General features: G+C 38.3%; 1 protein-coding gene across 1 annotated transcript in view; it reads right to left on the bottom strand.

Moving 5' to 3' along the window:
- Positions 1-6,918: 6,918 nt before the first annotated feature.
- The window catches only part of CPNE3 (copine 3), a 52,050-nt gene continuing 47,158 nt past the window's right edge, over positions 6,919-11,810 (bottom strand). The window contains exon 17 of the mRNA XM_081258361.1: positions 6,919-10,353. Coding sequence (XP_081114487.1) covers positions 10,243-10,353 — 111 coding nt within the window. The 3' untranslated portion in view covers positions 6,919-10,242. The remainder of the gene's footprint in view (positions 10,354-11,810) is intronic.

Here is an 11,810-nt window from a genome sequence, read left to right as displayed (position 1 = left end):
AGCCAAGTCACAAGACCAGCCTCGATACAAGGGGTGGGGAAATAAAATCCACCTCTTGATAGGACAACTGCAAAGTCACATTGCAAAAGGGGTAGATACAGACAGAGGAAGGATTTTGGCCATTTTTACAATCTGTCACCCAGGTAGATTGCCAGAAAAAATACAGGACCCCCAGTTAATGAATAATTTTTTAGTATAGGTATGTCCCATTCTATATTTAGGACATGTCTATACTAAAAAATTATTCTTTGTTTATCTGAAATTCAAATTTAACTTGATGTCCTGTATTTTTGTTTGCTAAATCTGGCAACCCTACACACAGACCATGTCAAAAATAGATAAAACCTTTCTTTATCTAAAAGAGAAGGAGAACTTTGAACTTGAAATTATTTTTAAAATGTACAATTATACCAAATGCTGTGTTAAAATGAGCGAAAAGCTCTAAGTATACCCACAGGAAAGGAGTAACTTGGTCCCTCTCCACAGTCTAGGAACCATCTTGGCTTAACTGGTATTAACTAACCCTAAAATAAAATATAACAGACTATGTTTCATTTCAGTTATGCCTTAGATGAAAAAACGCCACATTGAACACTAACAAGAGAAGAATCTGTACTTTCTGTAATGTGGACCTCTTCTATACTTACAATAATTCTTTTACCTACCTAGGAGGAATTTTTAAAAATCTTCAGAAGATATTAGTCATTATGCTACCCTGGAATTTATTATATCTAATCATACCAAAGATACCTGAAAGTCATATTTTAAGCATCTTACCCATACACTAGTAAAATTTGATGCTTTCCTCTATGAGGTTTTACGACTGGCTGATTTTCTCTCACTATAACTTTTGTAACTAGAAGTGACAGTGCAAAGGTCAAATAAATGTGCATCATTAAGTAATACAACCTGATATTTCTAGACAATAACTCTCTCAGATGAGGAAACAGAAGCATACCTGAAAGGTCACAGCCTTTCTTACTGTCCCTTTGCTCCTCTGGTCATCTCTGCCCACTACATGCAATGATTGTGCTACAAATTGACAAGGACTTTCTGTGCTGGGACTCCTATGTAATACAGAATTCAGCACACAGTGTGTGCTAATAGTTGTTAAACAGGCTCGTGATGTAATTTCTTGCACCTAGCTTAAATAAATCAGGCTCTGTTGTTTATTCCCAAAACCTCAGACTCGAAGAGAAATTTAGAGATTCCTACTCCATGCTGCCATTATACAAAACACAAAACAAAATATTGTGTCCAGGATCACATCAGCAGGTGTTTGTGTGTGATGGCAGAGCCCAAGAGCAAAGATACCACAGTTTTTCAAACATGAAGGTGATGGACAAGCTCGATGAAAGTAGCATCCACCTGAAGAATGACTTTTTCCAATAAACAAGTACATTTCCTGAGATTTCATGGAGCAAAATCATGGTCAAGTCTGCCATGTTAGGACCATATTTATATTCCAAATTTGACAGGAAACGTTCAGATTTAGCTTGTCCTTCAGAAATGGACTAACTACAAATTTCACTAAAATAGGGATGTGAAAGATTAATACAGTTATAATTTTGATATGCCATTTGTAAAAGTGAGTAAAGAGATTCAGTTATGAAATAAAAGGATTATTACAAGTACATATTCATTTCCCTGTACCAATAATGTTCCCAGCTCACCCTAGTTTCTGACTTCAAGCCATGGACAATGTCTATTTCTTTGCCTGGAGCCTCTTCTTTACAATATAAAACCCTATGTATTACCATCAAATCCCAGATGAAGTGCCAAACCACCATGAAGCTCTCCCAGCTCTCCCCATTGTTCTAATTGTTCCCCACATTTAGAAGAAAATCTCTCCACTCTAAGCTTCAATATTTTCTCATATAAATTAATTTCTATGCCTACATGTGCTTTCATACATACCTAATTCATTCATTCTTTCGGTGTCGATTAGGGAGGTCCTATTTAATGCCAAGTTCTCTTCCAGACAGTGAACAAAATAAACAAAAATCCATGATTTCTTGAAACTGACATGCCAGTGGATGAAAAGGACAACAAAATAAATAAAATCCAAACAAGGAAATAAAATACCTAGGAATAAACCTTCCTAAGGAATCAAAAGACGTGTAATTTGAAAATTATAAGATGTTGATGAAAGAAATTGAAGATGACATAAATAGATGTTTTTGGACTGGAAGAATCAATATTGTCAAAATGACTATACTACCCAAGGCAATCTACAGGTTCAATGCAATCCCTATTGAATTACCAATGGCATTTTTCACAGAACTAGAACAACAAATTTTACAATTTGTATGGAAACACAAAAGACCCCGAATTGCCAAAGCAATCCTGAGAAAGAAAAACAGAGCTGGAGGAATCAGGCTCCCTGACTTCACACTATACTACAAAGCTACAATAATCAAAACAGTATGGTACTGGCACAAAAACAGAAATATAGATCAATAAAACAGGATAGAAAGCCCAGAGATAAACCCATGCACCTATGGTCAATTAATCTACAACAAAAGAGGCAAGAATATACAATGGAAAAAAGACAGTCTCTTCAATAAGTGGTGCTGGGAAAAATGGACAGCTACATGTAAAAGAATGAAATTAGAACACTCCCTAACACCATACACAAAAATAAACTCAAAATGGATTAAAGACCTAAATGTAAGATTGGATACTGTAAAACTCTTAGAGGAAAACATAGGCAGAACACTGTTTGACATAAATCACAGCTAGATCTTTTTGGATCCACCTCCTAGAGTAATGAAAATTAAAACAAAAATAAACAAATGGGACCTAATGAAACTTAAAAGTTTTGCACAGCAAAGGAAACCATAAACAAGACGAAAAGACAACCCTCAGAGGGCCAAAAGGCATATGAAAAGATGTTCAACATCACAAATTATTAGAGAAATGCAAATCAAAATTACAAAGAGGTACCACCTCACACTGGTCAGAATGGCCATCATCAAAAAGCCTACAAACAATAAATGCTGGAGAGGGTGTAGAGAAAAGGGAACCCTCCTACACTGTTGGTGGGAACGAAAATTGGTACAGCCACTGTGGAGAACAGTATGGAGGTTCCTTAAGAAACTCAAAATAGAGCAACCATATGATCCAGCAATCCCACTCCTGGGCATATATCCAGAGAAAACCACAATTTGAAAAGATACATGTACCCCAATATTCATTGCAGCACTGTTTACAATAGCCAGGACGTGGAAGCAACCTAAATGTCCATCGGCAGAGGAATGGATAAAGAAAGTATGGTACATATATACAATGGAATGTTACTCAGCCATAAAAAAGAATGAAATAATGCCATTTGCAGCAACATGGTTGAAACTAGAGATTATCATATGAAGTGAAGTCAGACAGAGAAAGACATATATCACTTACATGTGAAATCTAAAAAAATGATACAAATGAACTTATTTACAAAGCAGAAACAGACTCACAGACTTTGAAAACAAATTTATGGTTACCAAAGGGGAAAGGTGTGGGGAAGGGATAAATTAGGAGTTTGGGATTAACATATTAAAACTACTATATATAAAATAATCAACAAGGACCTACTGTATAGCACAGGAACTCTACTCAATATTCTATAATAACCTAGATGGGAAAAGAATCTGTAAAAGAATGGATGTATGTATATGTATAAGTGAATCACTTTTCTGTACACCTGAAACTAACACAATATTGTAAATCAACTATACTCCAATATAAAGTAGAAATAAAATTAAAAAAAAAAAAAAAACTAAACAGGGAAGAGGGAAAGAATGTTCCGAGGAAAGAGGTACAATTTTAAATAGGGTGATCAGCAAAGGACTCACTGGCTGATACTGGAACGAAGACTTATAAGAGGTGAGGGAGCAAGGCTCACAAGTGATCAGGAAGTGTTCTTCAGGAAGGGGAACAGCAAGCAAGTGCAAAAGCCCTGAGCTAGGAGGATGCCAGGCACACTCAAATAAGAGCAAGGAAGCCCAGGTGGTTGCAACAGAATGGCCAAGGCAAAGACTAGCAAGAAAGAAGTCTAGAAAAGAAGTGGGGTTGGGGGGAGGTCACACCATGAAGGCCACTGAATACTTAGGTTAGTGGATTGAAGGTACTGATGGAGAATGATCTGTTGGAGTTTTAGTACTAGAGGGAGTAAATTGGAAAGTGGATTGTTACTGGAAAATGGAATACCTGAAATTGAGAGTAGGGGAGGGGATTTGCAATCAATAATGATAATAAGGTCTAGTATATGTCCTTAGGAGTGAGGGCTGAGGTAAGGGGGAGAATAAGATTATTAGGAGGAGGGATAGAGCATGGTGTAGTCTAAGGATATGATATTCAGAGCCGATTGATTTTTTTGTTTGTTTTTTTTGTTTTTTCTGTGGTATGCGGGCCTCTCACTGCTGTGGCCTCTCCCGTTGCGGAGCACAGGCTCCAGACGCGCAAGCTCAGCGGCCACAGCTCACGGGCCCAGCCGCCCCGCGGCATGTGGGATCTTCCCGGACCGGGACACGAACCCGTGTCCCCTGTATCGGCAGACGGACTCTCAACCACTGCGCCACCAGGGAAGCCCAGAGCCGGTTGTTTTAAAGGGTAGAGAAAGTTCATCTGAAAGCAGAAAGGAGGATACAAGGGGACACTTAACCTGCTTCCAAGCCCAGTGGTGGATCCGGAAGAGAAAATAACCACTTTGAGAGCACTGCAAAGGAAGTAAGGTTCTTCAAGAGAGTCAGGTTTTATTTAGAATAGAAACATGAAGGGATTGTTCAGAAAAAGCACTGATATAAAGATTTTGCTAATGAATGACTCAGTTCCTAAGGGCAGAGTGCAAGTGTTTGGGGAGTTGGAGAGAAGTAGGGTGTGGTCAGAATATGGGCTGCACAGAGGAGCCATATGGAGATTAGAGGGAGGGAGATCATGACCGAGCTTCTTGTGAGGACAGGCAGGCTCCATCCTGGTGGTCCTAGGACTGTGGTGGGGGGCAACGAATGCTGGAGGGCGGGGAGGGAGGAGCATCTTGCCAGAAGCAGTGTTCAGGGTCCCTTCTGTACTCTCGACCATAGATGACTGAAGGCATAAGGTATAGCCTCACTCTAAGCACAGAAGGCTGCCTCACCTTGCTCATTCCTTCTTTGTTTTAGCATCATATACTGCCTCCTTTTTCATATTAGATCATAAGCTCTTTAGGGTTAGTAAGAAGTTTTACTCACTTTGACTTCACCTGTTGATTACCAGTACTAAGCTATTCAATAAATATTTGTTCAAAAACAAGTAAATACTTTTTACTGGATGGAAGGCATGGCTGAAAAGACTAATTATTTCATATTTAGTCTTCTCTCTGAGAACTCTCTGGAGCTCCCCAACCCCTGACATTCTTGCGTCCAGTCTTAGAAAACCAAGTGCTGTTATAAAACCTGGTACATTGTGAGTTTATGAAAAAACCAAAGATATTAGGGCTCTCCCTTCCCTATCGTAAGAAGTCACAATTCTGCTTGTAATATTTGCCTCACTGATCGTTTCCTTTTAGAAAGAAGAGAATCAATAGCCAAGACAAAGTATAATTCTCCAAGGACACTACAACCTGCTGTGAGTAGTCTGGAGAATTTGGCCAAACACCGCCATGCTTAGTGACAAATGACAAGGGTGATGGTCTTGCTACAAGCAAGGGTTTGGCAATCCTGCAGATCTGTGTCATCATTAGGTGTGAGCCAGCCTTGGAACCATTATGGAATTGATAATATGGGGCTAACAGGTGATTTGATGCAGAGGCAGGGTTGTGGCAGGAAAAGCCCAGAATTCAGAAACTGACCTAGAACCAGAACTTATCAAGTGTGTAACCAAACAGCTGAGTCTCTGCCATAAGGTGACCACCACCAAATCCCTCATCAGGGCTTCACCAAGACAAAGACATTTTGGCCACGCAACTTTGGCAACAGGGTCCCTCCTATCTGCCCTAAAATGTAAGGCCCTCCAGTTTTTCAAAAACACAACTCTGATCACATCAGTCCTTTGCTAAGTCCATTCAGTGGCATTCCATTACTTTTAGCCTAAGTATGAACTCCCTGTATGCCCCCGAGGCCCTCACAGGAGGTAACATCTACCCACCACTCCACCTCATCTCTCCGCTCTTCTCTCACCACTTTCCCTCTCGCACTTTGTATTCCAGCAAACTTAAATTCTTTCCGTTCCTGAAACATTCAATGCCATAGTTCATAAATGCTTTAAACTTTCTTTATCCAGTGAACTTCCAGCATATTCTCAAGAAAGTGCTCCTTGACAGCTAGATGGTTCAGTTCTCCCCCCTACAATATGTTATATCACACACTAATCTCATGTCTCTCAATTACTCATTTAATGTTTTCTCTCTCCTCCAATCCTTTACTTCTATGAAGGTGGAAACTTTGGCTGCTAGGTCACCATTGTAACCCCAAGACCTTGCCCAATGACTGCAACATAATAGTAGCAACTTTTAAAAAAGTTAGGTGGGGCTTCCCTGGTGGCGCAGTGGTTGAGAGTCCGCCTGCCGATGCAGGAGACACGGGTTCGTACCCCGGTCCGGGAAGATCCCACATGCCGCGGAGCGGCTGGGCCTGTGAGCCATGGCCGCTGAGCCTGTGCATCCAGAGCCTGTGCTCCGCAACGGGAGACGCCACAACAGTGAGAGGCCTGCGTACCGCAAAAACAAAACAACAAAAAAAGTTAGGTGAATATATTGTCCTGCTTAACACAACTGATAAAATGTGAGCACCATAATTCTCCAGCCGCTCTAGTTAAGCTGAGAACCTTTCCCTTGGTTCCTCTGCACTCTGAAAAATATCTTGAATGCATTCAATATCTTTTAAGTGAATACATCCCATAAAATAATAAAATCCCACCCAAACTGTTTAATTCAGTAAAATATGGAATACAGCCTGATTAAAATACTAACTTTATTTCTAACTTTTCAATGAATAACATTTAGAGAAAGAATAAAAATGAAAACAAAGCACTATTGTCTCACACCACGAAATAATTTTATCCAAAGGAAATTCAGATGCAAGATACATTTAACATCAATTCATATATTAGTAACTTATACATTTATTATCAACTGTGAGATCCATAAAAGCACAAAATAGTCTCTCGAGATCTCAACCAAGCTTCTAGCTTACCTTATGTGTCACTTCCATGACTATCAATCACACACATAAAGAAACTAGGAGAAATTTACTGAAGATGACTTTCCAGAAAATTTACAAAATGAAAAAGGCAAAGTATGTCAAATAAGGCAGAGGCAGCAACACGGCCCTGAATTTACTCTGGAAAGGCTGCCTAAGGCACTACCAAAACGGATAGTTGTAAATCCCTGATCTGACTTTAAATTTTTATGATCTTAAAATTTTCAATTCTAAGCACAAGGTGACGTGACCATGCTAATTGCTATTTTCTCAGTACAGGCAGATGTGAGAAATATTACATCTATCCAGGGCACTGTCACCCTAATATATGTTTGCAATATATCTGTTTATATGAAGTGTGAAAGTAAACTTGGTTATTTTTTTCTTTAAATGCATTTTAAGAACTAATGGCAAAAAAAAAAGAACTAATGGCACTTGAATGAATGGTGGCACAATAGGGAAAAGGACTATTTTAATATAAAACAATATTATATCAGCATGTGATGAGGTAAAATGTTGAAACTATAAGAATTTTATAAAATAATTTAGAAATTATAAATGCTTTTATTCAAAACTGCAAAAAGGTATCAATTACTCTAATTTGCTGGAATCACAGGTCTTATGAATAATAGCATCTACTGATGAACCAAATCAAGAATGCAGGGCTTCCCTGGTGGCACAGTGGTTGAGAGTCCGCCTGCCAATGCAGGGGACACGGGTTCGTGCCCCAGTCTGGGAGGATTCCACATGCCGCGGAGTGGCTGGGCCCGTGAGCCATGGCCGCTGAGCCTGTGCGTCCGGAGCCTGTGCTCCGCAACGGGAGAGGCCACAACAGTGAGAGGTCCGCGTATAGCAAAAAAAAAAAAAAAAAAGAATGCATAATACAAAATTAATTTTCAAAAGGGAAGAATTCTGGTTAAAATCAGAATATAAAATTATGAAGACCAAATCAATTTGACAGTGGTGACAGAAGTACTGTTATTTGGCCAATAAAAACAATAAATGCTCATGACCAGTAGTTCCAGGTGTCCTGTGCAGGTGACTCAGGTGCTGCCAGGATCTGGTTCAGGAGAGTGAGGAGGAGGCCCAGTGAGTGGGGCTGTGGACCCTGCCCCAGCTTCAAACAGAAAACCTCTACTTCTGTTTTACCATACATTGAGAACATATGTAAATCGTTTCTTTTAAAGGCTTCAAGTGTTTAAAAAAAAAAATTCTGAAAACCACTGTAACATATATATGCTGTTTCCAAGCACACAAAGAGAACTGAAGTTAGGACATCTTAGACAACAAAGGCTCCGAACTATTGGAAGAATCATCAGTTTTTTTCTCCCCCAACTGATGTCAAGATGACTTGTCAACTAATGAGACATACTATAGAGCAACAGACTACTAGTTAGGTACCTTCAGGTTAACAACACATATCCAGAGGAGAGCTAGCTAAGTGGGAAAATGTTAACTGCTCACCTGGGCTAGGCAACCACTGTGGCGAGCAGATCCCCTCTCAGACTGACCTTGAAAATGAGCAGCTTCTAAGAAGCCAAAAGCTGTTCGTGGCTGAAAGCTCACTTGCTTCAGACATTTCAGGGAACAAGAGATCTGAGCTGTGGTGCAAGTTTTCAGTAATACTGATAGGCTTAGGGTGCATCCATTTACAGATCCATAATAAACACGTAATTCTCAATGTTAAATTGTTCAAGATGACTGGCCAGTACACAGATATGCATAGTACTTGGCACACAGCTCCTCAATAAAACGTTACTGAATCTATTCTGAAAAGGTAATGTTTGCTAAGTATTATGTTCTAAAGGGTAAAAATCAGGAAAAAAAATTCTACTAAAAAAAAAAAAGCACTCTATCCTGTGCAGCAATTGGATCTTTTTTTTTAAAGTTATAACAGGTTTTATGCTTAATACAATACATTCTGGATTTAGGAAATAGCACATTATTAAAATGTAAAATATGATTTTGATTAATAACCACTATCATAAGTTTAAAAAAATCAGACTAAAAATGTTACTTAAAGAAAAAAAAAGAGAGAATATCTAAATGAATCTACACAAATGTACAAATCAATATATGGGACCTTAACGAGGAAAGTATAAACATTGTCTTTTTTAATAAGTAAAGTCTTTCATTGATTAAAAGGAAGTAGAATTCTGAATTTTCCCTTATATGTTTGGTCCTTATAGTTTTCCTGCATAAACCAGTCCTAACCATTTTAACAAACTCCAATTAAAATAATCTAATAATGTTGAATCTAGGGCTACCTATCATCAATGCAAATATAGAATCCTGAGTGTCACATACAATCAATGAAAAGGTCAAATCTGACCATGTTTATGGTATTCAATAATGAAAATGAAAGATCTAGGAAGGCAAATAAAAATGGCTTACTTACATGAGGTTCCTTTTACTTGTTGATTGTACAATTTTAAGAACTGAATATGTGCTTCCCTTCCCATTCGGTACTTTTCATGAAGTCCTATGAGGATGCATGCTCTTTTGAACTGTGCATGTCTAAATTGCAGCAAAATTCAGGCACAAGTAAAGGTAGTTTTATCCCATGGAATAGCACTAAGTATAGTTCTAGAAACAAATTCAATATCATCTAATTTAAGAAGCTCTTGTTGTCAGGCATGGACATTGGCTTATAAAACATATATTGCCTAGAGCAAAGCACAGCAACCTGTAAATCGCATCATTCCAACAATTTTCCACTCTTTCTTATTTACAAACATTCAAAAACAGCATTTTCCTCATATGAAAGTAAACAACCACAAGAACAAAATCCGCTTTCCTTACACCAGTTTCTAATCCAAATAGCCTCACTGCAATTACTGTAAATCACTAGCAATCACTGAATTGACTGAGCAAAGATTAAGTTAGCACTTTCCTCCAAAAAAAGTATAAAAGAATGCTTTAAATAGACATAATCCATAGAGAACTAGGTTTGCATCATAAATGCTGGGGTTCGTGAGAAGTGTGTAAAATGACAGATTCATGATTTGGGGTCAGAGGGAAATCCATTGCTCCACACAGCACAAAAGACTTCTTTCTGCTCAGGCGACCAGAGCTCCTTTCATTTCGTAGCCGGGTTCTTGGGAGGAAGGAGCTTGTATGTGTTGAAGTAGCCTACCACCTGCTGGGGGATCTCCGCCAAGACACATTGAGCAAGCGCTTCTTTTGGAGCCTTGTGAAAAAACAAAATCAAAGCAATTTTATTAGCAAGCAAATTTTCACTGGCATTTTGATAAAAGACTAGGAAAAAGCAGTTAGTTCCCAATTTCTAGCTCGTACCTTGTCTCAGGTACTGTCCATGAAACATGGAATAAACCAGTGTTACTTAAGAATGCTTGAGTATGCTCACGAACATTTATCAAATACTTTTTTGCTGCCCGCATTTTGGCATTTAATGATCACTTTTTTGCTCTTTAACTTTTAAATGTGGGCCTTTCATTCACTTGGTATTAATTTTTTTAACTTTTTATTTTGAAATAATTACAGATTCATAGGAAGTTGTAAAAATAATACAGAAATGTCCCACGTACCCATCACCCAGTTTCCTCCAAAGATAACATCTTATATAACTTTAGTACAATACCAAAACCAGGAAACCAACATTGGTATAGTTCACAGAACTTATTCAGATTTCACCAGTTTTACATGCACTCATTTGTGTGTGTGTGTGTGTGTGTGTGTGCGCACGTGTAGTTCTATGTAATTTTATCATCTGGGTATATCTGTGTAACTACCATCACAATCAATATACAGAACTGTTTCATCATCACAAACATCCCTAACATTACCACCTTTTTAATACACACCCACCTCATTCCCCACACCCACCCCCACTCATACGTTGGTTGGTGGGAATGTAAAATGACATAACTGTGCCAGAAAAGTTCAGCAGTTTCTTTAACAACTAAAATGCAACAACCATACAACCCACTTCAGGGTATTTATCCCAGAGAAATAAAAACTTATGTTCACACAACAACCTGTACACGAATGTTTACAGCAGCCTTTGTATGTGACAGATGAGAACTGGAAACAATTGAAGATATCCTTCATTGGGTGAATGGTTAAACAAACTGGTACACCCATACCATGGAATACTACTTAGCAACAAAAAGGAATACATTTAACAACTGGGAAGACTCTCAGAGAATAAAGCTGAGTGAAAAAAAGCCAGTGTCAAGGTTATATATTGTATGATTCCATTTATATAACATTGTTGAAATGACAAACATATACAAATGGAGAACAGATTAGTGGTTGCCAGGGGTTAAGCAGGGAATGAAGGTGGGAAGGAAGTGGGTGTGCTTACAAAAGGGCTACATGAGGTAGCCTGCTATAATGGACCTTGACTGTATCAAAGTCAATATCCTGGTTAGGATTCTGGACCTATAGTTTTACAAGATGTTACTATCAAACTGGGTAAAACAGTTTACTGTTTACAATTTTCATCAAATCAACTTCTAGTTTGGTAAATTCATCATATACTTGGATAGAGTTTTTCTGTTATTACATAGGTAAAGATAAAATATATTCTAAAACATTCACAACATCTTTTTAAACAATTTATCACATGGATTGCAAGATGGAGAGATGTACCATGTTCTTGGATTGGAAGAATCAACATTGTGA

The sequence above is a fragment of the Mesoplodon bidens genome (assembly GCF_964165515.1).
Source record: "Mesoplodon bidens genome assembly, chromosome: 16".
Classification (NCBI taxonomy): domain Eukaryota; kingdom Metazoa; phylum Chordata; class Mammalia; order Artiodactyla; family Ziphiidae; genus Mesoplodon; species Mesoplodon bidens.
This window is presented reverse-complemented; position numbering and strand designations above follow the sequence as displayed.